Source organism: Blennius ocellaris, assembly GCF_963422515.1.
Source record: "Blennius ocellaris genome assembly, chromosome: 4".
NCBI lineage: Eukaryota > Metazoa > Chordata > Actinopteri > Blenniiformes > Blenniidae > Blennius > Blennius ocellaris.
Window position 1 is genome coordinate 17,950,957 of NC_137653.1, and position 24,886 is coordinate 17,975,842.

The 24,886-nt window shown below is 41.9% G+C and overlaps 1 protein-coding gene across 3 annotated transcripts; it reads right to left on the reverse strand.

Moving 5' to 3' along the window:
- Positions 1 to 1,243: 1,243 nt before the first annotated feature.
- tnks1bp1 (tankyrase 1 binding protein 1) lies at positions 1,244 to 23,650 on the reverse strand. Of its 3 annotated transcripts, none has more exons than XM_080494782.1 (10): positions 23,563 to 23,650; positions 20,337 to 21,197; positions 16,595 to 19,208; positions 6,641 to 6,753; positions 6,063 to 6,159; positions 5,794 to 5,938; positions 5,565 to 5,686; positions 5,263 to 5,462; positions 5,042 to 5,121; positions 1,244 to 3,069 (listed from the first exon to the last, which is right to left on the reverse strand). In XM_080494782.1, exons 2-9 carry the CDS (start codon positions 21,185 to 21,187, stop codon positions 5,046 to 5,048), a joined length of 4,218 nt encoding a protein of 1,405 aa, XP_080350908.1. In that variant the 5' UTR covers positions 21,188 to 21,197; positions 23,563 to 23,650; the 3' UTR covers positions 1,244 to 3,069; positions 5,042 to 5,045. The 3 variants fall into 3 exon arrangements, with proteins under 3 accessions (XP_080350908.1, XP_080350907.1, XP_080350906.1); XM_080494781.1 differs by having other exon boundaries at positions 1,244 to 3,066; positions 5,565 to 5,689; XM_080494780.1 differs by having other exon boundaries at positions 5,565 to 5,689.
- Positions 23,651 to 24,886: the final 1,236 nt, after the last annotated feature.

The following is a 24,886-nucleotide window of genomic DNA, read 5'->3' on the forward strand; positions in this document are numbered from 1 at the left end:
ACAGCAGCAAAAAGCCTGTTGATGCAGCAAGTCTGTCACACCCATTGTGTCCATCACACTGCTTCTCAATAGGCTTGCCCTCTGTCCCTGGCACACTGGCAAATGCTGCCCAGGTCTGCCCATGCTGCCATCCTCACCATGATCCTATAGTGGGCACAAGCACTAAACGAGAATGAGCAGAAATCAGTCTCACTCAGCATTATTGACCACACCCAAGCTATCTTGTGTTCCACTCTCTTTTCTTAATGTCTTTCTTTAGGTTTCTCTTCATCCTGCAAGTAAACGTGGTATCATCTGTTAGTGTGAAATATTCATGTTTGGGTCCCTCAGGTTCTCTGTGTACAGAAATGAATTTGACCAAATAATGGAGTACGGTGAGACTAAAAAAAAGCCTGCAGCGAACTGTGTGCCAGTTACTGATAATAAATAATAGCCTGCAGTTATTAGTTATGTAAAAAGAATGCAGTTAATCCAAATTTCGAGTACTTGCTTGCGTGATTGTTTTGTTCAGTCAGGCCTGCTATAATAAAGCGATCATAGCTGTATTATTGTGTTACTGTGACACATTATTCGAGGTGTCAGCAGTGAGCGTCAGTCGAATGGCTGATTCATTTACATCAAGTTACATCAATGAGCAGGAGGAATTGGGATGCCTAAATGATCGACTCCTTGCCTCACCCAAACTCGAACCAACTCTACTAGTCAACAAATGTACCCACAACAAATCAGTCCATTGTCACCACCAGGGGGAAGTAACAAATTACTTAATACTTAACTGTAATCATGACCCACTTATGAGTACTTTTAATTTGGTGAGCAGGTTTGTCTTTTGTGTATTTTCATTTCGTGATAGTGTGCAAACATTTGCACAGGAGTTTTTAAGTTTTACTTTATTTATGTTTATAAATCATCTGCATTTTAAAACTAAATTAGAGTAAGTTTAAACTATCTCTACCTTGGAAATATTCTGCACATTTGGTAACTCTTACAATTGTTTTGCAATGATTAGCATGATTATTTGTGCCATATTTTGAGAATTGTGGTGAGAACAAACCCCCACTATGTATTAGAAATGTGAAAATGTTTTGAGTGTAGTTATTGTTTGTGCACTTGAGCAAAGGGAATATTAACGCATCACTTTATGAGGCCTTATTCAATACAATGTAAATATTTTCCATTATCCATATTATCCGCCATGCCAGCGCACTCCATCACACAGGTTTGTTCACAATGACAACACATGTACACAATCAATTTAATAGAAAAACCTTTTACTAAAATTCCCTCAGTTTCCTCTTAACATACAGAATTTGATCATAAAAGATTATAGATTTGACAACATTCATTCTCAAACATTTAAAAGGCACACACCATAATTTCAGGCAGACATTTGTCGGTCAAAGACTTTACAAGACACATTCACTGTTTTAAAAATTGACTCTCAGTTCACTGTGGATGTTCATACCAGATATTGATTGCATTTCTAAACTCAGGCGGTTCTTATTTGAATCTTTTGGGAGTAGGAGAAATACGCTGACGGTGTATCAAAATGAAAATGTACAGATTTTGAGTTTCCACTTGATTATACTGTTGCTTAGGTGGGCTGTATGGCAGTGATTTTAAAGTGCTTCAAGCTCTATTTGAGAAGACTTGTGATGGGTTACATAATATAAAAGGCATTTTGTACAAGTTGAACTAAATGCACACAGTGGTGCATTTGATATTTTCAGTATTTATATACACATGTTGGCTTATAAACGTCTTCTCTGTTTGTGTGGGCAACCTGTTAACTCTGGACCCACTGTGAAAGCACGCCCAACATTGTAGGATTTTGGTTGCTCATCACGACTCTCTGGGTTAAGTGTCATGATAGAGTCTTACATTATAAAAATATATTTTAGAAGCTTTTCCCACCCTTTCACATCCCAACAGGGTTGGTAAATCCGTCCTCTAATGGTAACAGTAATTAATTCATGTTAAATAAAATGAAGTCCGGGAGGTTTAGCACCCTTGGATCACAACGAGACAACCTTGTTTAGATTTTGAGCTTACGTTTTCCTGTGTGTTTACGGTCTTTCTGTGGATGCACTGGCCTCCTCCAACAATCCAAAGAGTTGCTGATTAGGTTACATTGACTGGTGACTCTAAATTGCACTTAGGTGTGAATATATGTGGGCGATCGTGTATTTGGCCCTGAATGGAGGGGCGACCTGTGAAAACTGTTCCCTGCATTAACTCAAGCAACAACTTTATGTTGGATGAAGTACGTAGGTACAGAAGATCCATGGATGTAGAGACAGAAGTGGAAACATTTTGAATAAAGTAAGAGGGCAACCCAAGGCCAACACAAAAGTATTTTTTTGTTGTTGTTTTTGTTTGTTGTTGTAGGTGAAGAGACTGAGCAGTGAAGCTGTGTTTCTGCTTCACAGGTAACTATCTGCTCTGTGTGGGTGTTGGATGGTGGTTGTGTGGTGGGTTATTTTGCATGAAGGAAACATAACAACTCACTTTATTTGAGGAGGTGTGCATTAGAGGTAGACGTGGAAGGAGGTGATATATTCTCTCAGTTGGATTCTTCTAAACATTTTATCTCCAGTGTTACCTACCTTAGCTTTTGGTTACAGGACAGGGGGACAGGGAAAGCATTATATCAATGTCAAGTATCCTAAAAACTATCGAAAGGCATAGATGTTAGTGTGTTCTGCTTAAGGCCTATAGTCTCATCAGTCGCAGTCACACAAGTATACCATAAGAAAGTCCATGGCTTTGCCCTTAATTACATCAGTTTTCTTACCCTCTACTCCACAGCCTCTATACAATACTTGATAAAAACATGTACTTGCACTGATGTGCCATGGTCGCGGCCTTGGCACAAGATGTCACTTGGAAGATATAAAAGTTCTTGAACGTCTCTGTGCTCAGTAAAAGCTTGAATTCTCCCTCCTTTAAGTCTCAGTGAAGGTCCACAAAAAGGCACTCAAAGCACAAAATGGAGCAATCATGTCAAGGTGTCTGTCAGCAGCAGTGAAGGTGGAAGCTGAGATGGACTGGTTTCTCAATCAACGTCTTCTGTTGGGGACAAATGAAAGATATAGTGAGAAGAAAAGTTTTACACCCAAGTAGACTTTCAGTTCATGTCACAAATTCAGCATTGATAGCATAACTGTAGTGTCTTCAGAGTGGTCATAAACACTGTAGAAAGCCATGAGAGTGTCTATTTTGAGCTTTAAAGAAAATCCAAGTCTTTTTCTTACTACAATAGAAAAGTTACTCTCAAGATATATGGCTGTGAGCTCCACAGGAAGGTAAAGGTGCATTTTGTAGCATGGAGTGCATTTGGGTACAGTGAAAGCTTTATCCATTGTGCATTTTTCATCGGAATAGGAGAAAACATTGCAGAGATAATGGCCCACGTCCTGTTTTTGTCTCGGCTGCCGCATTAATCAGAGTCTGCATTACATAACCCTTCTGATGTAAAGATGTTTTTTTGTTTTTTTTTTGCAGTAAAGTTTGTCTGTTTGGCTGCACTTAATCATGACTCACAAGAAAAGCAGTTGTGTCAATAAAGTCGCCATTTCTGCAACTGATGCACAGGAAAAGGACAAAAGTACTCAAGCTGTCAAAAACAATATGCTTGTTGTTTAAAAGTGCAAACTGTTCCTGCATAGATCTGCTTGTCTTTGTATCAACGTAGAGGCTAGAGGTCGGGGGAGGAGGTCAAATCCTGAGTCAAACTCAATCGTTCAAATTTGAAGTTCATTGCAGATGGGATGTGTGCAGAGACTGAAAATATGCATATGTCTTTCCTGGTCGTTTCCCGTATTTGTTACTGTATCTATGATTTGACTTTGCATTTGTAATAATATTTATATCTTAATTTTTTGCTTATTATTTTGTATCTCTTGTAAAGTGAGCCTCTCTACTACGTGTTTTAAAGAGGTCCTCAATTACGTTTTTATTAAACTGGTTTTCTTCCCATTTGTTCATTTCATTTGTCTGCATGATAAATTGGTGATGTAATTGAAAGTTTTTTTTATAGTTTTCATGGAGACTCTGTAAAATCAGCCCGGGCACTATAGATGAAAAATAACCTCTTGGCTAACTCTTCTACATTCACAGAAATGCTCGTCAATGTGCACAGGAACTGTTAGTTACAAAAACAAACCCATTAAAAAAAAAAAAAAAAGCTCAATCAGTAATTGCTGATGCTGCAGGGTAAGAAATTGTACTGCTGATATAAATGAGAAAGAAGGGAGTTAGAATGTCTATAGAATATCTCATTGTCAGTCAACCAGAAAAAAAAAATACTAAGAGAGAAAGATAGCTTTGACAAACAGACACCTTTGAGATGATTTTCAGTCACAAGGTCACAGTGTTACTTGATATTATTACATTAGTATAGGCTCTTTCTCAGAATAGGCTACTGTTTGTCCCGAGTACTACATTAATTTGGGTGTGATTATATAGCAATGGTGCCATTTTTGAACAAAACCCAAAACAAAACAACAAAAAAACAGAGAAGAGGACGACGTTTCTTTTTCCAAAATGCCATTTTCCCTTGAATGTTTTCACATAAATCCACGTAAATACACAATTTTAGAAATGGGTTGTCATGTAAATGTGATGGAGATCAAACAAGATAATAAGCTATTATGAAAACTATTGGTAGAACATGTATGACAGAAGCAGGTAATCGAAACCGTCCCACCCATGGGACTCCCCGTCTCAAAGTAAAAGCTTTCAACACTTCTGCACTATTGTCCTCATGCCTTTCGTGACACGTGTACAACAGATGCTGACACCAAAATCTTTCAGTGTGATATAAATGTGTTAGTCTGAGACATCATATTAGAGACAATAGCAAGACTTTCCTCTCGAATGCGTGACAGCTGACAATCCCAATTCACCTGGATTTCAAATGTTTGATGTGTTTGGATGGTTCGATTTGTTCATGAAGCAGTTTGAATGGCTGTGAGAAGGAAATAGATGTGCCCACCCCAAATGAAGATGAGCCTGTACGTAACACATATATAGTAGTCACCTGTTTAAACGTCACCATCGTACTGACTCAGACGCTTCTTTGACTTCAGCTCTTTCAGCCAAGCTGGCGAGGCCATGATGCTGAATGACAAAAAGAATCAACGTCAATGACCGTCTCAAAGGATTTGGGTTATATTTTAGATTCTATATTTGATTTTCACTGTTTGTAAAAAAAAAAAAAAAAAAAGAAAGTGAAATGTCTTGTGCTGTTGTTGGTCTTACCCTTCATCCTTCCCTCCTATTGGTGGCAGAACCCGCGCAGCCCCTGCGAGGAGAGCAGCTGAGCGAGGCGAGCGCGAGAGCTGCGAAGGCGATGGCACCACTTCCTCATTTGGATTTTCCTTTTCCTCCACTGCCTTGTCTGCTTCTTCTTCCTCTCTTCCTCCACTACCTCCTCCAGTTGTCCTCTTTTTCAGCTGAGCCTAAACAACGAGCGCATTCAATTTAAATCCGCCCACCTGGATTGTACCACAAGCAATAAGACAAAATTTGTTTTAGCGGCTCTTGAATCTAAGGGAACTCACGATCAAGGCTGCTGGACTCACACCGGGAAAAACGGGCACTCTTTGTGTAGGTGGAGAAGAGGCCACCTTCGATTTAGGCTGCTCATCCTCAGAGTCAGACCGCCGTCGTGTCGTGTTGTTTTCTTCTAAAACAAAAAATGACAGACACTAAAGGCGATCCTGTTGTCATATTTGACAGAGAAAAATACTTGATGGTTCATGCTGGAATTGCTACCATCAGTGTAATGACCTGTGGTGTCGCGGGTTCTCCAGTCTCGTCTTTCTGCCTGATCCAACCCTGCACGGAACGAGCGTGTCGGACGCGATCGACTGCGCCTCTTACCCAGCTCCACCCTGGATCTCTGTGCCCTGGTGTCGAGGAGGGGAGTGGCACTCTGTGCAGAGACGCACAAACATTAATAGATCGACCCTATAGCAACATTAAAAGAGACGAAATGGCCTTTTTCCAGTAAATACTAAAGGAACGTTAAGGACATTTAGACATAGAAAGTGACCAACCTCAGGAAAGGGAGCTAACTCTGGTTCTCTCTGGAAATCGGAGCTATCGGGATCCTCTGAGGAAAGGTCAGGGGCTTCATCAAGGACAGGCTGTGGACTGAGGAACACAACACAAGTGAGAACGAGTTGGTGCGATGCACTGATAACCACAAGGGGGCACAAGGGAGAGCAGCTCCTCAATATACTTTATACACATGCAGTATCATGTGGAGCTCCAAAAACATAGATTTTGAATAGACTAATTAAGTGCATTATCTAAATCATAAATGACGAGAAAAAAAATAATATGGTAAAATAGATGCTCTTCTCACTGCCATGGGGGTGATGACACACAATAACAAAACTGTCCAGTTTAAACAACAGCTCCAGGATACCTTCTTTAAGACTTCAGTATCTGATAGCTATGGGGCTTCTATTTTCAGGTGTGCTCTGTTTTAATCAAATCGCCTCAGTGCGAGTCCACACCCACAGATACCGAAGCCTGTCCGTTCCTGCCTGTCTCCATTAGAGCTGACTGAGGAAATAGAGCTGCTTCGTGTAAAAAACACAGGTAGGTTGTGAGGCCACATCTGTCCTACCTTTCACTTTGCCGTGGTTGTTCAGAGATCACCTCCTGCTTGTCCAGCTCACTGTCTATCAAAGCGTCCGTGTCCTCGTCTTCGACATTTGTATGGTAGCTGTCCACCTGCGCCTGAGAGATGGACACAGGACATGCAACAGAGCAAAAAAAATTAAAAAAAGAAGTCTTTAATATATTGTCATATACAGTATATAAATCTTTAAACAAGCCCTAATGAGTTTGAAGATTTGTACTGAAACACCATTAGATATATACAAACTGCTGCATCATTCGAATTATGATCATTTTCATCAGGTAAACTGGTGCATTACAAATTCAAACTTGCAGTGTTGAGACTGGCAAGGAATCAACTGTGTACCGAGCCAAGATCACTAACTACAAGAGGAGAGAGGACTGAGGACCATCCAAGCATGTGTGTTTTAATGAGCCGGTCACAGAGACTGAGCTGTCCTCCACACGCACACACACGCACACACACACACACACACACACACACACACACACACACACACACACACACACACACACACACACACACACACACACACACACACACACACACACACACACACGCACAAACACCATGATGTCACACCCACCTGCTGGAATGTATGCACGCACACACACACACACACACACACAATCGCACAAACAAAAGGAATTATTGTGCACGTCCTCGCAGACATTCCTTAAAGCTCACTCTACATTTCAAGAGGCACATCCCAGTGTTGTGTTGCCCAATATTGTCACCTGGATACGAGACAACGCCCGGACAAAACACCCATAGCGTCCTCTCATCTCCTCCACCGCTCAGTTTATTACTCACTACTCACAGGGCTGCTTCATTTGCACAATACCTGTTATCTGGCAGCATCACAGCATGAGTGAATGGGCTTCTAGTGATTTTCCTATAACCACACTCTGTGTTCAGGAGTAGAGAAAAAAACAACCCGGAGACTGGCACTATTATTATACGTGTATCAGTCCTACCGCTATCACAGAAAAGCCACAGCACAAAACATTCTGAATTACCTATCTGTACGTTTTGCTTTGCTTCTTCTTATCTTCATCACAGGTTACATTAAAATTAGAGCTTCAACTGTAAATCAATTTTCTGATGAAGACAAAAAGTAAGCAAGAGCAAGCGGATCAAGTCTGGTTTATGGATCTGAAACTCAAACAGTGAACCTATCTCTCATCCCAATTTAAAACAACACAAAATAAATGTTAGCTAACATCTAGCTGCAATTGATTATCAGAAGGTGCATATCTTCCATTAAACTATTAAAGAGTATTTAACTTACTTATGATGGCAAATTTGCTTCTCGTGTCAGATTTGAACTATTCTGGACTATATGGACTTTAACTTGGCCACCGAATCTTTCACACACCATTTAGTAGTATATATCATTTAATTTGCATACATCTGCATTTGCGGCACGCTGTACGAGTAAACGTGGCAATTAGGGTTGAATATCTGTGCATGATTGCTACCTGCCTGTGATAATTGGAGCCAATGTGCAGAATCACATCATAAAACATGAAACATTATCAACTAAGTCCAACCATCACAGAACTGGGAGCTGCTGAGATCCACATGTACCTTGCAGAAAACAAACATTGTTTCACTTAATCTAAATCCTCCCTCATGAACAATAACAGTTTTTAATGGAATTGGATAGTATCAACGTTACGGCCCATAAGTGTACGGGAATTTCTTGTTGGTATTTCCTGCTACAGATGTATTTTTTAAAACAATGAGCTGTCGGCTACAATCTCTTCAATCTGACAACAACACATCTGGTTAAATCGTTTGCAATTGTTACTATTGACATACAATCGTTTGTTTCATATCAAAGGATTTCAGTAAAATAGATGTCACTTTCTGCTATATCTGAATAAGCAGTTCATTTTCATATCATAGCTTTCATTCTATCCACAGATGAGAAAACATGCTGCTTGTGCAGCTTAAACAGAAACACACAGATTAAGAGCCACATTCACACTATGGAAACTCCACTCTCCAAATTCCTTACATAGTCCACATATTCCCCAAACGGAATATTTGAGAGAACTTCTGCATGAGTGTATGCAAAGCTATCATACAGGCTAGAAACTACACCTGTGTGTACCAGTACAGAATGTGCTTGTTGGGGCGGAGGATCCACTTTACAAGTTAAGACAGATTCGGCTTTATTACAGTTTAGCTGCATCACATTTTTGTAGTGGTCACTGGAATGTGTGAGAGAGCTTGTTTACAGTTTAAGAAGCAAGGGCAACATCCCGAAGAAGATGCCACAAGCACACGGAGACTGCATGAGAGTGTAATTCAGAATAACTGATAAGTCTGGCCAGTGAAACTTCTAAAAATGACAAGAATGAATTGTTGAAAGAGCGAACATGTTATTTTCTCCGATTGGCCTTTATGTTCCCGACAGACCCAAATGTGTACTTACACTTAAGAATCAACTTTGTATTGTGCAAGTGTTGTCTTAGAGTGCCACACTTTGTTTTGTTCTCTAGTTTATCTCTGACACACAGCGCAGATGGAGAGGGAAAGGGCATGCATGTACACTGATAACACTCTACATTTGGAAAACTGTATCAGATAGGTCTGTCCTTCCTGAAGCTCTCTGCCAGGGCCGGCTGTTCTCCCAGTTTAGATTTGCATGACTGGTGGAGATATCCAACTACTTCCAACTGAAGGATATGTGTGACTTCATACAGTGTATAAGCTATGTGAAAAAAAAAAAAAACGTAAATATTGTTCAGTACCTTAATAAATGTTCATCAATGATTGTAAATAATGTGAATATGCCCAAGACAACATGTTTGGTATAGCACATTATAAAGTAGTATGTTACTATAGCACCAAGTGTCTGATGACTATTGTGAAATTCATAATGCAGCAACAATTACTGACATTTCACTGGTCTTGTTACTTCTTACTTTTCTTGTACATGGAAAGAGTTGAAGTGCTGCTGTGTATCTCTGTCCTGCTTACAATCAGCCAAAGGTGATGTTTGAACAGTGACTTTTTTTTAAAAGTGTGTTTACAGCAGGTGTAGTAACCCGATCCAGTCCTCATGAAAGCAACTTGAACAACGTATCACTGTAACATTAGTCTGTATCCAAAATAGTTATTATGTTTTAAGTGCAGCGTTACATAAATATTAGCTTATCTTTATTAGATCTTCCTGCATGTTGCTCGTCTTATCTTAGCAGTTTTGTTGCTGCTGTTTCTCACCATGATTAGTTTCTTCGAGGAAATGACAACACACTGACTTCAGAGCATCTTCCCCCGACTAACTGATCCCACATGTTGCCAACAGCGCAACTGATCTGTCACAGTAGCAGGACAATAGTACAAATAGAGCAGTGTTAGTTCGATTTGTTGTGGATGTGAGTGTGACCATATTGGCGCTTACAGAACAGGTTTCAGGGGCTCTCCTCTGAAGAGTCTGCCGACTTCTGAGGGAAAAGCGGTGTATGGATCTCCTGCTACGTCTGGCAAAGCTACGAAGTGGAGACATGGCTCTTTGAAATCTTCCTCCTCCATCCACAACTTCTTCTTCCTCCTCCTCCTCCTCCTCCTGCTCCTCCTCCTCCTGCCTCTCCTCGTTGGTGCCCCACACCACCTCCAGAGCCCCTTGCAGGGACCGCCGCGCGCTGCCCATCCATCCCACCATGTGCAGCTGGGCTGCTGACAGTTTTCCTCCAAAATACTGCATGCTTGAAAAGCTCACACAGCTGGTTGTCCTAATGTCAGGGTCATCATGGGAACCGGGTCACCAGAGAAACTGAAGTGAAGTTTTGTTTAAAAAAAAGAAGAAGAAGAAGAAAAAAAAAGGGATTTCTTGGCATAAGTCAGAAAGCTGGGTTTGAGCTCTGACACCTTTTTGTCATTTCAAACAACCAGAAGGTTTTGGACAGCACAAATAATCTGTTGTAGAATGAAGGGATCTGACGTTATGCAAAAATTTGATATAGTCCATCGTTCACTGGAGCGGCATCCTTCCTTGTTCTGCATGTTCTTTTGAATCAGCTTGCACGTACTTCCTGGAACAGCGTGCTATTTGCTTTCAGTAAAGATGTAAATAGTCTGTGTTGCCATGTGTTTGCACTGTGACAACGCCGTTCCACTGTTACCGCCGCTCCGATGGATGAGACATCTTAAAACAGTGGAGTTTGGATGAAAGATCCTCTTGTCATCACATCGTTGAAAAGACATCAGCAGGAACATGCATCAAAAACTCCTTTTAGTTGAAAGGAATACAAAAAAAAAAAAGGGGGGGGAGAGAGTTTACCTCGTTTATGTGCACCCTCCTCCTCTCTTTGGCTAAAACTTGTTCTGCCAAACTCAAGCTTGTTTGCTATGTCCTATGCTCCAGTTCACACACACACATACACACACACACACAAAAAAAAGCAGCGTGGGAAATATCTGCCACTCCAAACATCCAGAGCCAAATCACAGAGAGGTAGATCACCTCTTTATCTCCTGTAGACCACAGTGACTTCACAGGACGTCAAAACAAAGCGAAGGTCTGTGCTCAGATGTGGAAAGAATCCCAAGGGAAGGAAGAGAGGAAGGTGCGGCAGGCTGGGCCAAGGTGTTTTCTGTACCTCCCTCGGTTGCTCCCTTCCCATAGGTAGATGCAAGCAGTGAAAGAAGAGAGTCTTTGTCAGAGGAAAAGGTAGGGGGAGCCGCGGAGAATGAGCGGAGCGGCTGGAGGCTGGGAGAGCAGCAGTGATCTCAAGTTGAGTGAATGGACAGTGGACGTACACTTTTTGGATGATCCTGGTATCTGCTCAGAAAGCGAGAGAGAGAGAGAGAGAGGCTCCATGTATGGTCATACTGACACGCTGCCCTGTTGGACAGACCCAAATGAGGACATGCTGACCACACAGCATGGAGGCCTGTCTTACTATGAGATCCACCCATCAATGCATTTCTCTGAATTTTTGAAGGGACTCTGACTTAAGGTCTGACTGGCTACATACTTTGTGTTTGCCTAAAAAAAACCCAAAACAAAACATAAAATTCTCATCCAGGTGTCATGTCCTCAATCAATACTACTATTCACTGTTTAAGTGACCTAATAACGTGAGTGTGAGGTGCACAAACCCAGCGAACTTGATGGTTGGTGAGGTCGAGAATAAGGAAGTGCAAAATCTTGGAGCAGCAGCACCACTCAGTGGTACATTTGAGAATCCTTTCCCATAGACATGAACAGAAAAGCAGCAAAACTCCAGGACATGCTGTTATTTGCACTGCCCCCTTACAACGTAGTGTGTGCGTTATGGTTTGTTTGCTAAAGAATGCACACAGTGAGCAGAGATGGAGGATCGGAAAAAAAAAAAAACACACACTGAAGCAGCGTTCAAGGCTCCAGAATTGTATGTTTTTCATCGACTCAACAAAAATGCTACAAGTTCAAACAGGTTGTGAACCGAACTGTCCTCAGTAGCATTTCTGTGCCAATGACATTTCCTCATCAGGTGCAACGGTCATTGTTTGTCTGTCTCGTGAAGGATCTGTCAATTTCTCTTTCTTTATCAGAAGGTAAACCCTTTCTGGATGCAAGGTGTGTTGAATTTGTCAAGGGCTGATTTTAAACCGACAAGGCAAATGTTCTTCTTTTTTAATATATATATATATATATATATATATATATATATATATATATATAATCTAATACCTCAGCACAATAAGTGCACATCAACCCACTGATCAGGATCACGCCTGTCTGGCTACACCACTGCAAATGAAAACTTTAGTGAGTGCCTGAATCTTGAAACTTCATTTTCTATTTGATCATATGACACCCCCTATGATGTGTGCGTGCGCTTTTAATGAATGTGCCTCACTTATCATCATCCAAAGGTTCCTTAGTTTTGAGTTGACTTGAACAACAAAACCAATGACAATTTTCCCATGATGGATGGTTTGTATATCTTATGTGTTATAGACTTTTCCTACAGATGAGAAAATAGTATTATTTCTACAGAATTGCAACCGACACAATAAAAACAACTGGCTGAAATGTGAAATAGGTAGGGCGGCATGTTGGTGTAGTAGTTTGTGCTCGTACCTCATACTAAGGATGTCATGGGTTTGAAGCCATGTGTGGAATTTGCATGTTCTATCTGTGTATGTCAGGTTAATTAATAACCTGTCTCTCTTGTTCACCCTGTGATTTGCTGGAAATTACTGTGTTGTAATTGAAGCTAATTTAAATAAAGTTGAATTGAACTGAATTGCTGGACTGGGATCTACTTGAGTGTCCCCTGAACTTCCCAGCAGGGCTTTGTATAAAGCATCATACTTCCTTTGCCGTCCTCCTTGTTTCCCCAAAATGTCCTCCTTCATCCTGTCATCTTATTCCCAGGTTAAAAGAAAAAGCAGGCCATGTTCCTCTACTGCTCCTCTATCAAATGTTGATGCTCTCACGCTGATCAGCCATTGACGGAGGTCAACAGGGGGACTCCGACTGTGTTAGTCTGTGTGTAATGACACCAGTTTATCATAATCAGCAAAAAAAGCTGTCAGCAGTTTTCGCTACAGTCGCTCTTTGGAGGAATCAGACCACCCACATGGGTCAAGGTGTATTGCGGAGCCTCGGTTAGCCATAAATCCGGTGGTTCATATGCTCTTCATCGTTTTCAGCAACCATTTCACACTGTGAACATCCCAAAAGACAAAAGGCAATTCTGAGGACACCCACGCTTGGTTATTTAGCATCACTGGTTGGACTTTCACCAAGGCTGCTGGGAAGCTGATATGTTTTGAGCTTATTAGCATGCTTCCAACACGACTTGAAGACACCTTCAAGAACTGCTTGCTCATGCACTTCCTTACACCACACCTCAAATACATTCTTTTTATTGATGAGGCTGAACAGCCAGAACTAGTATCAATTTTCTCATAGACTTCTCATGAAAAAAACAAAAAAAACAAAAAAGCCTTTATGAATATTTTAATGCTGAAAATTACATTTTGATCATAAATTCATTATTTGATCTTTTTATTGATCCAATTTTCTATAACTCATGCCCTGGACTGGATTCCAGCTGAGAAGACAGGGTAGAACTGTGACGGGTAACCATTCCACTGTGAAGCCCTATTTCATATTCAAACATCCATCTTCTACGCCACTTAATCCCGCGCACGGTGTTGGAGCCAATCACAGCTGACTGTGGGTGAGGGCAGGACACACTCTGGACAGTTCGTCAGTCCCTCATAGGACAGAGCAATATACAACCACACACACTTACATTCACACATGGGGCAACTGAGTGTCACCAGTCAACCTCACATGCATGCTTTTGGACCGTGGTAGGAACCTGGAGTACCCAGAGGAAATCTACACACACATCGCACTCCATACATGAAGGATTTGGTACTAACCAGTGCTCCACCATACAGCACTTATTTCATCTTTTCAAAATACAATGATTACATTGATCATTATTATTATTACGTTCCCATTAATGTTGATTTTTAAAAGTATAGGAGATTTAAAAAAGTGTCATATTATGCAAAATTGCCTTTCTTATGGTTTTCCAACCATAACCATGTTGGATGCCATGTTGGAAAACCATAAGAAAGGGAATTTTGCATAATTGCGGCACATACTTGGGAAGACAAGAAAATCTGTTATCTCTCTCTCTGTGGCTTGTTTATTTGTATTTTGTTTTCTAAGTGTGAATCAGAAATCAAACCCTATATAGTGTCATCAGGGGTGTTGTGTCAAATGACGGGGATGCTGTTGGTGATCTCCCTCCCTCCCTCTGCTGCATGGCTCAGCAGGTGCTCATGACTGAGGTAATGAGCGGAGGATCTGACGGTTCGGCAGGAGCAGGAGGGCAGACAGGAGTGAACGGCAGTACCAGGCCCTGCATGTTGGGAAGACGTTCCTACAACACACACTCAAGGAGAGCAAGGAGCTCCGTGGATACGTTCTGTTCACCATCTACGACGGTGCATTCAGGGACACTCTGTGCTCTTCATATATGACGTGTTCAATATGTGCTGCCGCCTTCATGATGAATTAGATTAAAACACTATCTGGATAAAATTTAAGTGCATAGAAAGAAAGAGGTTAACTTAAAATCTTGTGAAATGTATTATGTATTAAGGTAAAACTATTTGATTAAAAAATTAACACTGATTTAAATAAAAAACGTTTATTATACACTTCTGTTAATCAATTGTTGTTTGTGTTCAAGGTTTTTTTTTTTTTTTTTTTTTACCTTTGGAAGCTAAGGAAACTAAAGAAGTTAAAGACTACCTGATACAACAACAACAAAAAAAGCTCTGCTCTGGCACATGGCACCACGAGAGGAAGTACTTCCTCCTCTTCCCAAGATGGACATGTGTGGGCAGAGCCAGTCCAGCTCACACAGACACAGATGATTCTGAATGCAGCTCATAAGATCCAATAGTCAAATGGATGAAAATCAAGGAAAAGCTGGATTTGGGGCAATAAACTTTGAATTCAACTTTAGACCAACGAGACCCATGAGAAAGTGTTGAAATGCTGTCACCTTTAACACAAACATAGGAATAGATTTCTGATGGTAAGCGATCTTGGAAAGTCATCAAATAGCCAAATTTAAATCCCCAAAACCACTTTTACGGTCTCGGAAAGTAATAATGTAAGTTTGCCACCACCTCAACACTGCATGGATTAGTTCAGTGAAAACTCCTTTTTGCAGCTGACTCATCTGTGTCAAAATGCAACAAAACTACGTAAATGTCTCCAATCAATGTCACGCCTCCTCTCACACACCTTGTCTTTTTTAAATTTTTTCAATCATTTCATGAACAAACTGGTCATTTTACTCGGAATACAGGTTAGGTGTTGCACTGGTGTGGACAGAGTTGGCACCAAAAACACTTGACCCACCCAAGAAAAACAGTCTCTGGTGTTTCATCTTATTGTGTCACTTGTGTCAAACTTCAGCATCTATCATGTAAAAAAAAACAAAAACAATATCTACAATCAGAAAGGACTGTCTGCTAGTAAGATAAAGTGGAAACAATATACTCAATACAGACTTCCCTTGAGTCATATTGAGGCCTATTTTAATTTAGGCTAAAAAAAAAATGTAGTGTCTAATATGAGTTCTAAGTAGTACGTTGCTTAGGTTCACTGTCACTATAACTTCCTGTTTCTCACATCAGCCCCCATCCATTAATGTAAATACACTCGTGATATCCAATTTTATCATATAACTCTGTTTGAAATACAACAGACTGCCTATTTAACAATGCAGCATAGATGAACTCCTTTCGACATTTATATTTATGGACTTACATGACAATTAGACCCACACACATTTATTTATTTTTTTTAAATACTATTAGTAGTAGCATTAAAACATCTTCAAATAATTGTTTTGTGGTTTCCACATTCGCACACCCATGACGAACTCACAGAATAACATGATCAAACCCTAACTGTGGCCGAACTCTGAAAGAGACCTCTGTTTCTGTCACCACGGTGACAGAAGCCGTGACGGGTTAGTCTGTCTTCGGGTTTCGATCCCCAATACAGAAGAAAGCGTGTACACATATGCATGCACACACACACACACACACCCACGCACGCACACACGCACAACAAGTTTTTCAGCTGCGGCTTAATCGAGGCTGGAGCAAGTATGACAAGATATTTTTCATTGCACTACAGGAATGCCAATGTGTCGGTGCAGGAGAGGTGTGCGCAGCTGCCAGGCTGATATGATTCAGTGGTGAAACCACCACGTTTACATGTACACTCCTGTCTCCATTCTTAACCTCGCCCTTTCTGTGTAACTGAATTATTAACCCTTTCGTGGAGCGTTCCAAGACAACATCTCCCGAGTGTCACAGAAGTTAAAAAAAACAAACAAACAAACAAACAAATTGCAGTCGACCCGAGTAGGGGTTGACCTTTGCTTTTACCTCCTGCTGGCCTTCTTCCTCCACTTCATTGTCCTGTGCCTCCACCTCCTCGCGTCTCTCGATCACTTCAACCACGTCCGTGAAGCAGACGCGTTTTCTTTCCGACGCGCCTCTCCGCTTCTTCTCCTCCACCACTGTGTCGGCGGACGTCGGCGTCAGCATGGTGCCGTCTGATTTTCCCATCCGCTCTGGTTCTTTGCTCTCCTGAGGTCTGGGGTCAAGTGGCGCCAGCGTCTCCTCTCTGTCCAGCAGCTCGGCTGCCCGGCTCTGGGCGACTGAAGGAGTTTCCACTTTATTCCTTGAGCCCCGTATCCTCGGTTTGACCGAAAAATCGTCATAGACGACCTCATTCTCGGGCGTCTTCACAGAGAAGTCATCAAAGTTATCAGTTGGACTCCTTGTGGATTGGGACAAATACGGAGACCTGGACCTCTGAGTCAGATCATCAGAGTCAAAGCTGGTCAGACTTGGCTCGGCTCTGTCTGTCGTGTTCTCGCTCTGCCCGTCAGTCAACCAGGACTCCTTTCTTTGTCGCTCTTCCTCTCTCTGCAACATTTCCTCTCGCAATCTTTTCTCTGCCTCCTCCCTCTGTTTTTCTATCTGCCTCAGCTTCTCCATCTCCTCCTCTCGCATTCGTCTTTCCAACTCCTCCATCCTCTCTCTCTCAATTTGCTGCTTTATCTCATCCTCTCTCTGCTTTTCTCTCAACCTCATTTGCTCCATCTCTTCTCTCTCTTCTTCAATCTGTCTCCTTCTCTCCACCTCCCTCTGTTTTTCTACTTGCCTCAGCTTCTCCATCTCCTCCTCTCGCATTCGCCTTTCCAACTCCTCCATCCTCTCTCTCTCAATTTGCTGCTTTATCTCATCCTCTCTCTGTTTATCTCTCAACCTCATTCGCTCCATCTCCTCTTCTCTTTCTTTTTCAATCTGTCTTCTTCTCTCCTCCTCTCTTTGTTTTTCTATTTGCCTCAGCTTCTCCATCTCCTCCTCTCGCATTCGTCTTTCAAACTCCTCCATCCTCTCTCTCTCAATTTGCTGCTTTATCTCATCCTCTCTCTGCTTTTCTCTCAACCTCATTCGCTCCATCTCCTCTTCTCTTTCTTTTTCAATCTGTCTTCTTCTCTCCTCCTCTCTCTGTTTTTCTATCAGCCTCAGTTTCTCCATCTCCTCCTCTCTTACTCTTCTTTCCAACTCCTCCATTCTCTCTTTCTCAAGTTTCCACTTCATCTCCTCCTCTCTGTGTTTTTCTATCAGTCTCATTTTCTCCATCTCCTCCTCTCTTATCCTTCTTTCCAACTCCTTGATTCTCTCGCTCTCATTTTGCCTCCTTATATCCTCCTCTTTCTGTTTTTCTATTTGGCTCAGTCTCTCCATCTCCTCCTCTCGTTTCCTTCTTTCCAACTCCTCCATCCTCTCTCTCTCAATCTGTCTCCTTATCTCCTCCTCCCGCTGTTTTTCAATTTGCCGAATTCTCTCCATTTCGCCCTCTTTTTCCTGCTGAATTTTCCTCTCGTACTCTCTTCGCCTTCTTTCCTCCTCCTCCTCCCGTCTTAGTCGATCCCGCATCCTCTCTTCCTCTTCCAGCCTCCTGCGCCTCGCCCTCTCTCTTTCATCAGCCTCTTCTCTCAACCTTTCCTTCTCCCTCTCCTCCTGTCTGAGCTTCTCCTCCACCTGTTGTGCCCCCTCTCTTTCCTCCTCTTCCCTCCTCTGTCGTTCTCTGTCCGCCCTCAACCTCTCTTGCCTTCTCTCCTCGTCTTTCAGCCTCTCTCTTTCCATCTCGTCCTGTTTAAGTTTTTCCTCCATCTGCCTCTCTCTCTCTCTCTCCTCTCTTTGCCTCTGGTACATCAACTCTTTCTGCCTCTCCCTCTCCATCTCTTCTTCCCTCAATCGCTCCTTCTCTCTTTCCTCTTCTTGCAACCGTTCTCTCGCCTGCTCCTCCTTTCTCCGTCTCTCATGTTCCTCCTGCTCCATTAGCACTTCTCTTTGTTTTTCCTCCTCCCTCAGCCTCAGCTCTTCCCTCTCTCGTGCCCTTTCCCTTTCCCTCTCTCTTTCCAATCTCACATCTTCTTCTAATTTGAGCCTCGCCTGTTCTTGCTCCTCTGCTCTCCGCCTCTTTTCAAAGTCCTCGTGTTTCAGTCTTTCCTCCTCATTTTTGACCTCATCATCCTTCCTTTGCAGGAGTGACACTCTTCTGTAAACCGGCACTGAAACCGGGACTTCCTGCTGAGTTTCATCCTCACGAGTCTTATCGTTATCTTCTTCCTCGGAGCTGGATTCGGACGCTGAGCCCAGCATCTGCGGCGGCCCTCCATCATCTCTCTCCACTGTGCCGAATCGAACAGAGCGACGTTGGAAGTTGTTCCTCTGCGGTTCGTGTTCATCGCTTTCACTAACGCCGTTGTCGGTGCGGCGAAGAGATGGCTTTCGTTTCAAACTTTGTGTTGAATCGTTCAGCTCCTCCAGCGCGTCCGTCCGATGCGCTGTTGGTTGTTCAGCTGGGGACAACTCTGGGAGTTGATGCACAGGCTGCCCGGGCGATGTCTCCGCAGCAGGGGGCTCAACAGTTGCCGTTTGGGGTGTTTTCTCTGCAACTGGGGAGGTTGCACGCTCAAAGCTGTGAAAAAATAGAAACCGTGTGAGAAAAAAAAAAATCTGAGTTTATTGATGATCTTTCCTTGCTAAAATATTTACCTTCCAGAGAGAGTTTCGGCATGTCTCTACACAACCAAAACAAATCTGATAAACGATAGGGGGAATAACCCTGTCAGCATGTCTGTTTATACAGTGGTTATAAAGCAGTAGCCAATTCTTTTATGAAAAGAGAAATCAACTGTAAAACTGGCCTACAAATTGTTGAAACTTTGATAATGTCATTACGGGTTGTTTTGGGTTTTTTCCTCCCTAACAGCAAATCAAATGAGCAAATAATAAAGAGAGGACAATATCAGCCATTCGAGAAACTAGTTATGATAAACTCATATTGCAGTTTACAGATATTAAATTCACTTAAAATGCAGAACTATTCCTTTATAACCCCAATAAACCACCTCATTTCAAAATGATTATGTTTTTTTGGAGGGGGGGTTTACTTTTAATTGTAGTTGGAACTGCAGCAGAAAATGCAGCAATGAATGACAAACCTAATGAAATTATCTACATACATTCTTAAGATCACAAAAAATTCTCCTAAACGTGAACTGTGCTTACTGTTGTGCGTTTTTAGTCGAATCCCAATATTTACCCTGCAGTGACATAGTTTGTTCTCTTCTCAAACTTTAGTTGGAGGACAACATTGATCTTTTATGCGCTGTTAATCAATTACCACACCCCGAATACTTTCCTGCTTTCCTGCCTCGACAGCCCGAGACTTGTACAACTGTTCACAGAAAGTGATAGTCGCCATAAATAACACACAAACAACAAATCACAACCTAAAGCTTCTGCCTGCAGGTCGAAATGCTTCATTGCAACAAGACACAAAAACACACTTGTTTAATTCAGTTTTCTTCTACTTTGCGCAGGAGGAATGACTCGAAATCCAATTAATAATCACCAGTATATCCATGAAAAAGTGTGTCTTTTGTAATCTCAGTTTTTAAAAAAAAGTATTGTAAAAAAAGAAGGTATTCATCATATATTTGGTAAATGACCCTATTTTTAATGAGCTTTGCAAGAGAATCTTTGCTTTTTCTGTTGGTCTCGTCTTGTCACTAACTGTGCAGGTGAACGAGATCTCACTCACCTCCTGGTGCGAGCTCGAGGTACAACCTGAGGCTCCCTCGCTGCATCAGAGCTGCTCTCGGCAGCCCAGTTTTTGATTCGTTCCTTCACATCTCCTCTCCCGTTCACAATCGCCGGCTCCTCCGTCTTCGCCACAGCCTCAGGCCTCGAAGACGAGTCAAACAGGCGACTAATTCTACGTTTGATACTGTTTCCTCCGGTGTAATCCTCCTTCAGTTCAGGTTCATCCCTCTCTTTGTCCGATGGTTCCGGTGTTTCGTCGCTCCTCTCTGGGCTGGATGACGCCGGCTTACTTGAAGTATCTTTGGCGGTGTTTGTAATCGGTTTGGGGACTGGAGGCGGACCGCCTGACTCAAACATGGAGGTGAGCGCTGTAGGAAGGCGCTTCCTAACGCTGCCCAAATGATAGGTTGATGGGGCCGCGGAAGACCCATCGCTACCCGATTCTTCTCGGTTTTGGGTGTCATTCACAACATCTACTTTGTGGTTTGGCTCCGACGTGGGTGTCTCCTCAGATGGCGTGGATTGCGCGGTTAGATCTTTGGGCGGACTGACTCTCGTCGGCTTCGGTTGCGCTTCGGCAGGCGCACTCACAGGGCTGGGTTCAGGACCGGAGGTGGACTTTGGTAGAGATGTATCTGGAGCGGGGCTGCTTGGAGTGAGCCTGGAGACGCCTGCGGGCTCAACATCTCTGGTCGGCTTCCATGACGGGCTCTTTGGAGCGTGGATGGAGCGAATGGAAGAGTTTTGCTGCAGAGAGAAGGGCTTGGGAGCCAGCCGAGGCTTGGGGGCCAGACCCGGTTTGTTTGCCAGGGAACCTCCGATTTGGGAAGCCTCAACGGAGCCCTCCATAGCTGAGTGGCTGAATAACCCGGGGAGGAAGAAGAAGGGGAAGGATGTTTACATCAGGAAAACTGCACATGAAACATAAAAAAACAACAACAACAAAAAAACATTCCGACTTAAAGCTGAGAGGAAGGCAGCTGGTGCAGGTGCTATAGAGAGGAGCAGAAAAGGCAGGTTGGTCTAGATTTTTAGAAGAAATTTACAACAGTAAGAGGAGGAGAAATCAATCATCCCGGAGAAGAACCAGCAACTTTTTTTCTCATCTTTACTAACGTTGATGGGAAAACCTTAATAATATATCAAATGTTTGGATAATTTAAACGGCTAGACTCTGTCTTACGGTAAATGGCAGAGTAATTGTGATTCCACACATTGTCAGAAGTTAATACAGTTTGGTTTATGACTTGAGGTACAACACCATTAATCTCCAAGTAACTGCAGCTAAAACGGTACATCTTTTCACTTTGTTGCTGGCTATTCTGAAGCCTGGTGTTTGTTTCTGTTAGAACCCTTACGTCCAACTCTACACCTGTACACATCTCTCAAAAAGCTTGGAACACACATCAATCTGACAGAGAAGTAAAGAAGAGGAGGTCATAGATCAGGACACGATATAATATATTCCTCTGATTGTGAATGAGTAACAGTGGAAGCATTTAGACATGTCCTGTATGTCAATCGAGTAACCAGCAATGCTGCTCACAGCCGTTTGATGCAACCTGATATTACAAGTTGGGATTCAAAGCGTGCGATCTACGTAATCATCATTTACTGTGTTGTCAAACCAAACGTTGCAATATGTACCGGAGAATTTTGGAGCACCTCCGCCAAGCAGCAGTTTTGTAAAAGCCGTTCATTAATTAGCGGTGATGTTTTCCATTCTGATTACTCTTCACCAAAAATTTAACTAAACGTTTTGGTTCAAATCTTTTCATGTCCAGAAAGTCTGTTATTCCTTAAAGAAGCAGTGAAATCAAAAAGGTTAATGTTCAGATGAACAAAAACACACAGTTTTATATGATATGGGTTTGTCATTGTACGCTGCACTTGACAGAGAGATCTTCAACAATAGGAAATAAATCAGGGTGGCAGGAGGCAGACTGAAGCAGGTCTGATGACTCATCCCGTCTCTACAATAAAATCTAAAGCAGCGACACGGCAGGCAACAGAAACCACTAAAAAATTAACAATCTTCTATATTACTGTCAGAAACACTGACTTTCAGTTAAGCGAGAGCCAAATTCATAAACAATGTGGGTTAAAAAAAGAAAAGAAAAAAGAAGTGTTTCCACATCTGTTCGGCTGAATACCGCAGGTGCTTAATACAGCATGTCATCTGGTTTGGCCTGTAAGACTTTTGCACAAACCGGTCACTCCACGCCCCTCACTTTCAAACACTGTGCTCTTCACGTCAACGGTTCGCTGGCTGTGTGTGTCACACTCGTCTATAAGCTGTTTTCATTTCCAAACATCAGTCAGATTCATCACGGAGATCATTTTTGCTCTGGATATTACTTGTTGTTTGGCCAACTTGCTTGAATACACAACACCTGTGTGCGTTTGTATGTGTGTGTGTGTGTATAATATTGTGTAATGGGATCAGATTGGACTGAAGCTCTACACTCACCACCCAGTGGGAGCCACTAATGGGTCCCGCTTGTTTCCTTTGCTGAATTCCTCAGAAACAAACACTGTCTTTGCAGATAAAGCTGCGAGCTGATGAATGGCAACTGCTGTTGTTTATTTTTAACATTTCAAGGGATTGACAGTGGTTTCATGTTGAAAAACAATGAGAGAGAGAGAGAGAGAGAGAGAGAGAGAGAGAGAGAGAGGGAGAGAGAGAGAGAGAGAGAGAGAGAAGCAGCAGTAGTTAGCCTGCAAGCTTTTAACTTTCTTTATCTTTTGTTTGTCTTGAGCGCCTGTTGCCCTGCCAAGGCTGCTTCTCTTCCTGCATTTCGTTTTCAAACGCGATGCGCTCGTTTCGTTTCTTGTCTTGTCTCTGAAGCTTTTCTCAGTTTGGGTTCAGTTTAAAATCAAGACAAGTCGAATATGACATTGAGATTTGAACCAAATGAATAAATCAACGTGACACCGGCGCGCTTCATTAGAGGAAAGTAATAAGTTACTAATAAGCGCGTGAATACTGAACTCCCAGTCGTTGAACCAGCACAGCGTCCTCAAACCCGGACAGACACAAAATAATGTCCCTGCTGGTTCAATCTAAGCGGCACTTATTGGAAGATGACGGTAGTTTGACAGAGATAATCCCGGATCGGGATTAAGGGTGACACAAAAGATCATAAAAGATATGAGAAGAGGACAGGATCATAAAGTAGCTCCTTTCACATCGCGATAATAAATAAAGTAGTTTTTGTTTTTACCTTCAGTCCTCACGGAGTCATGCAGGTGGAAGGAGGGAGGAAGTGACGGGAGTCTTCCTCAGCTTTCTGATCGTCTGGGCCGCCGAGCTGACTGTGTGTGTACACACACACACGCACACACAAGCACACGCACGCACACGCGCACAGACGCACACACACGCAGTCACATATTGACACTAAGAAGACGTCAGCAGACACTCCCTCCGCCCGCCTCAGGTCAACTCTCTCTCTCTCACACACACACACATCACACAATCACTTCTTTTTAGTTTTAATTAAAGTGAGTACTCAAAACAATCAAGTAAAAGTACGCTCCTGAAAAATAGTAGCGAAGAATAACCTACTTTAAAGGATGTTTTAAAGCACATTTCTCAAACTCTTACATTGCTGTAAAAACCCCACTCTGGTTACTTGTTTTCAAATCAGATGTAGATATGAAACTGTTTTGGGTTTTTTTCTTTTTTTAAAATGCACCTATTTACTATATTACAGCAATGGAGATCAAAGTGTTTAATATTAAGTCGAATTGTGTGAGAATTACTATTAAACACTTTGAGCTTCATTACTGTAATGAAGATCAAAGTGTTTAATATTAATTCGAATTGTGTGACAATCCAATGAATGAATGATGTAACATTTTTACTTTAGTGTGAGTCAAACCACATATTTGGAGAAAAGGTATGTTTACGTATTTATAATCAATTATTTCCACATCCATCAAAAATGTAGGTTATTGCAGAGTATGGCCAAAATATGAACAAGTATGCATAACTATAGATCTGTGTTTTGGTTTTGGTTTTTGTTTTTTTAAATAAAATAAAATAAAATAAAATTATTTGTGTATTTTTTTAATAACTGCTTTATTGTTTGTCAGAGTAATGGACATTAAACACAGATATAAAGTTACATTTAATTGAATTCCTAAAACATCAAATAAAAAACAAAACAACATCATTTATCATCTGGGTAGTTTGTGTACTTTACTTCAGTGTTTTAAACAAAAGGACTTAAACTTGTCCAGAGTACACTTATGTACAATGCCTGTCTTCTACGTTCTATGGTTTCCAGCTGTAATATAAGGTAAACAATCCTTCAGTTAAGTGATCAAACAAAACCTTGAATGTGATTGACTGTTTAATTGTTCCAATGAGTTGTGGACAAAGAGCAAATATTCAATCCAAAGAGACCAACAGCAACAACAGGGATGAAGAACAAGAGAAGGTTGAGAAGTACCAAGGGCTGAAATCAGAGCTAGAAAACATGTGAAACGTGAACCACAGCAGTATTCCCTGTGCTAAAATATGTCATTTCAGATCTTCAAGGC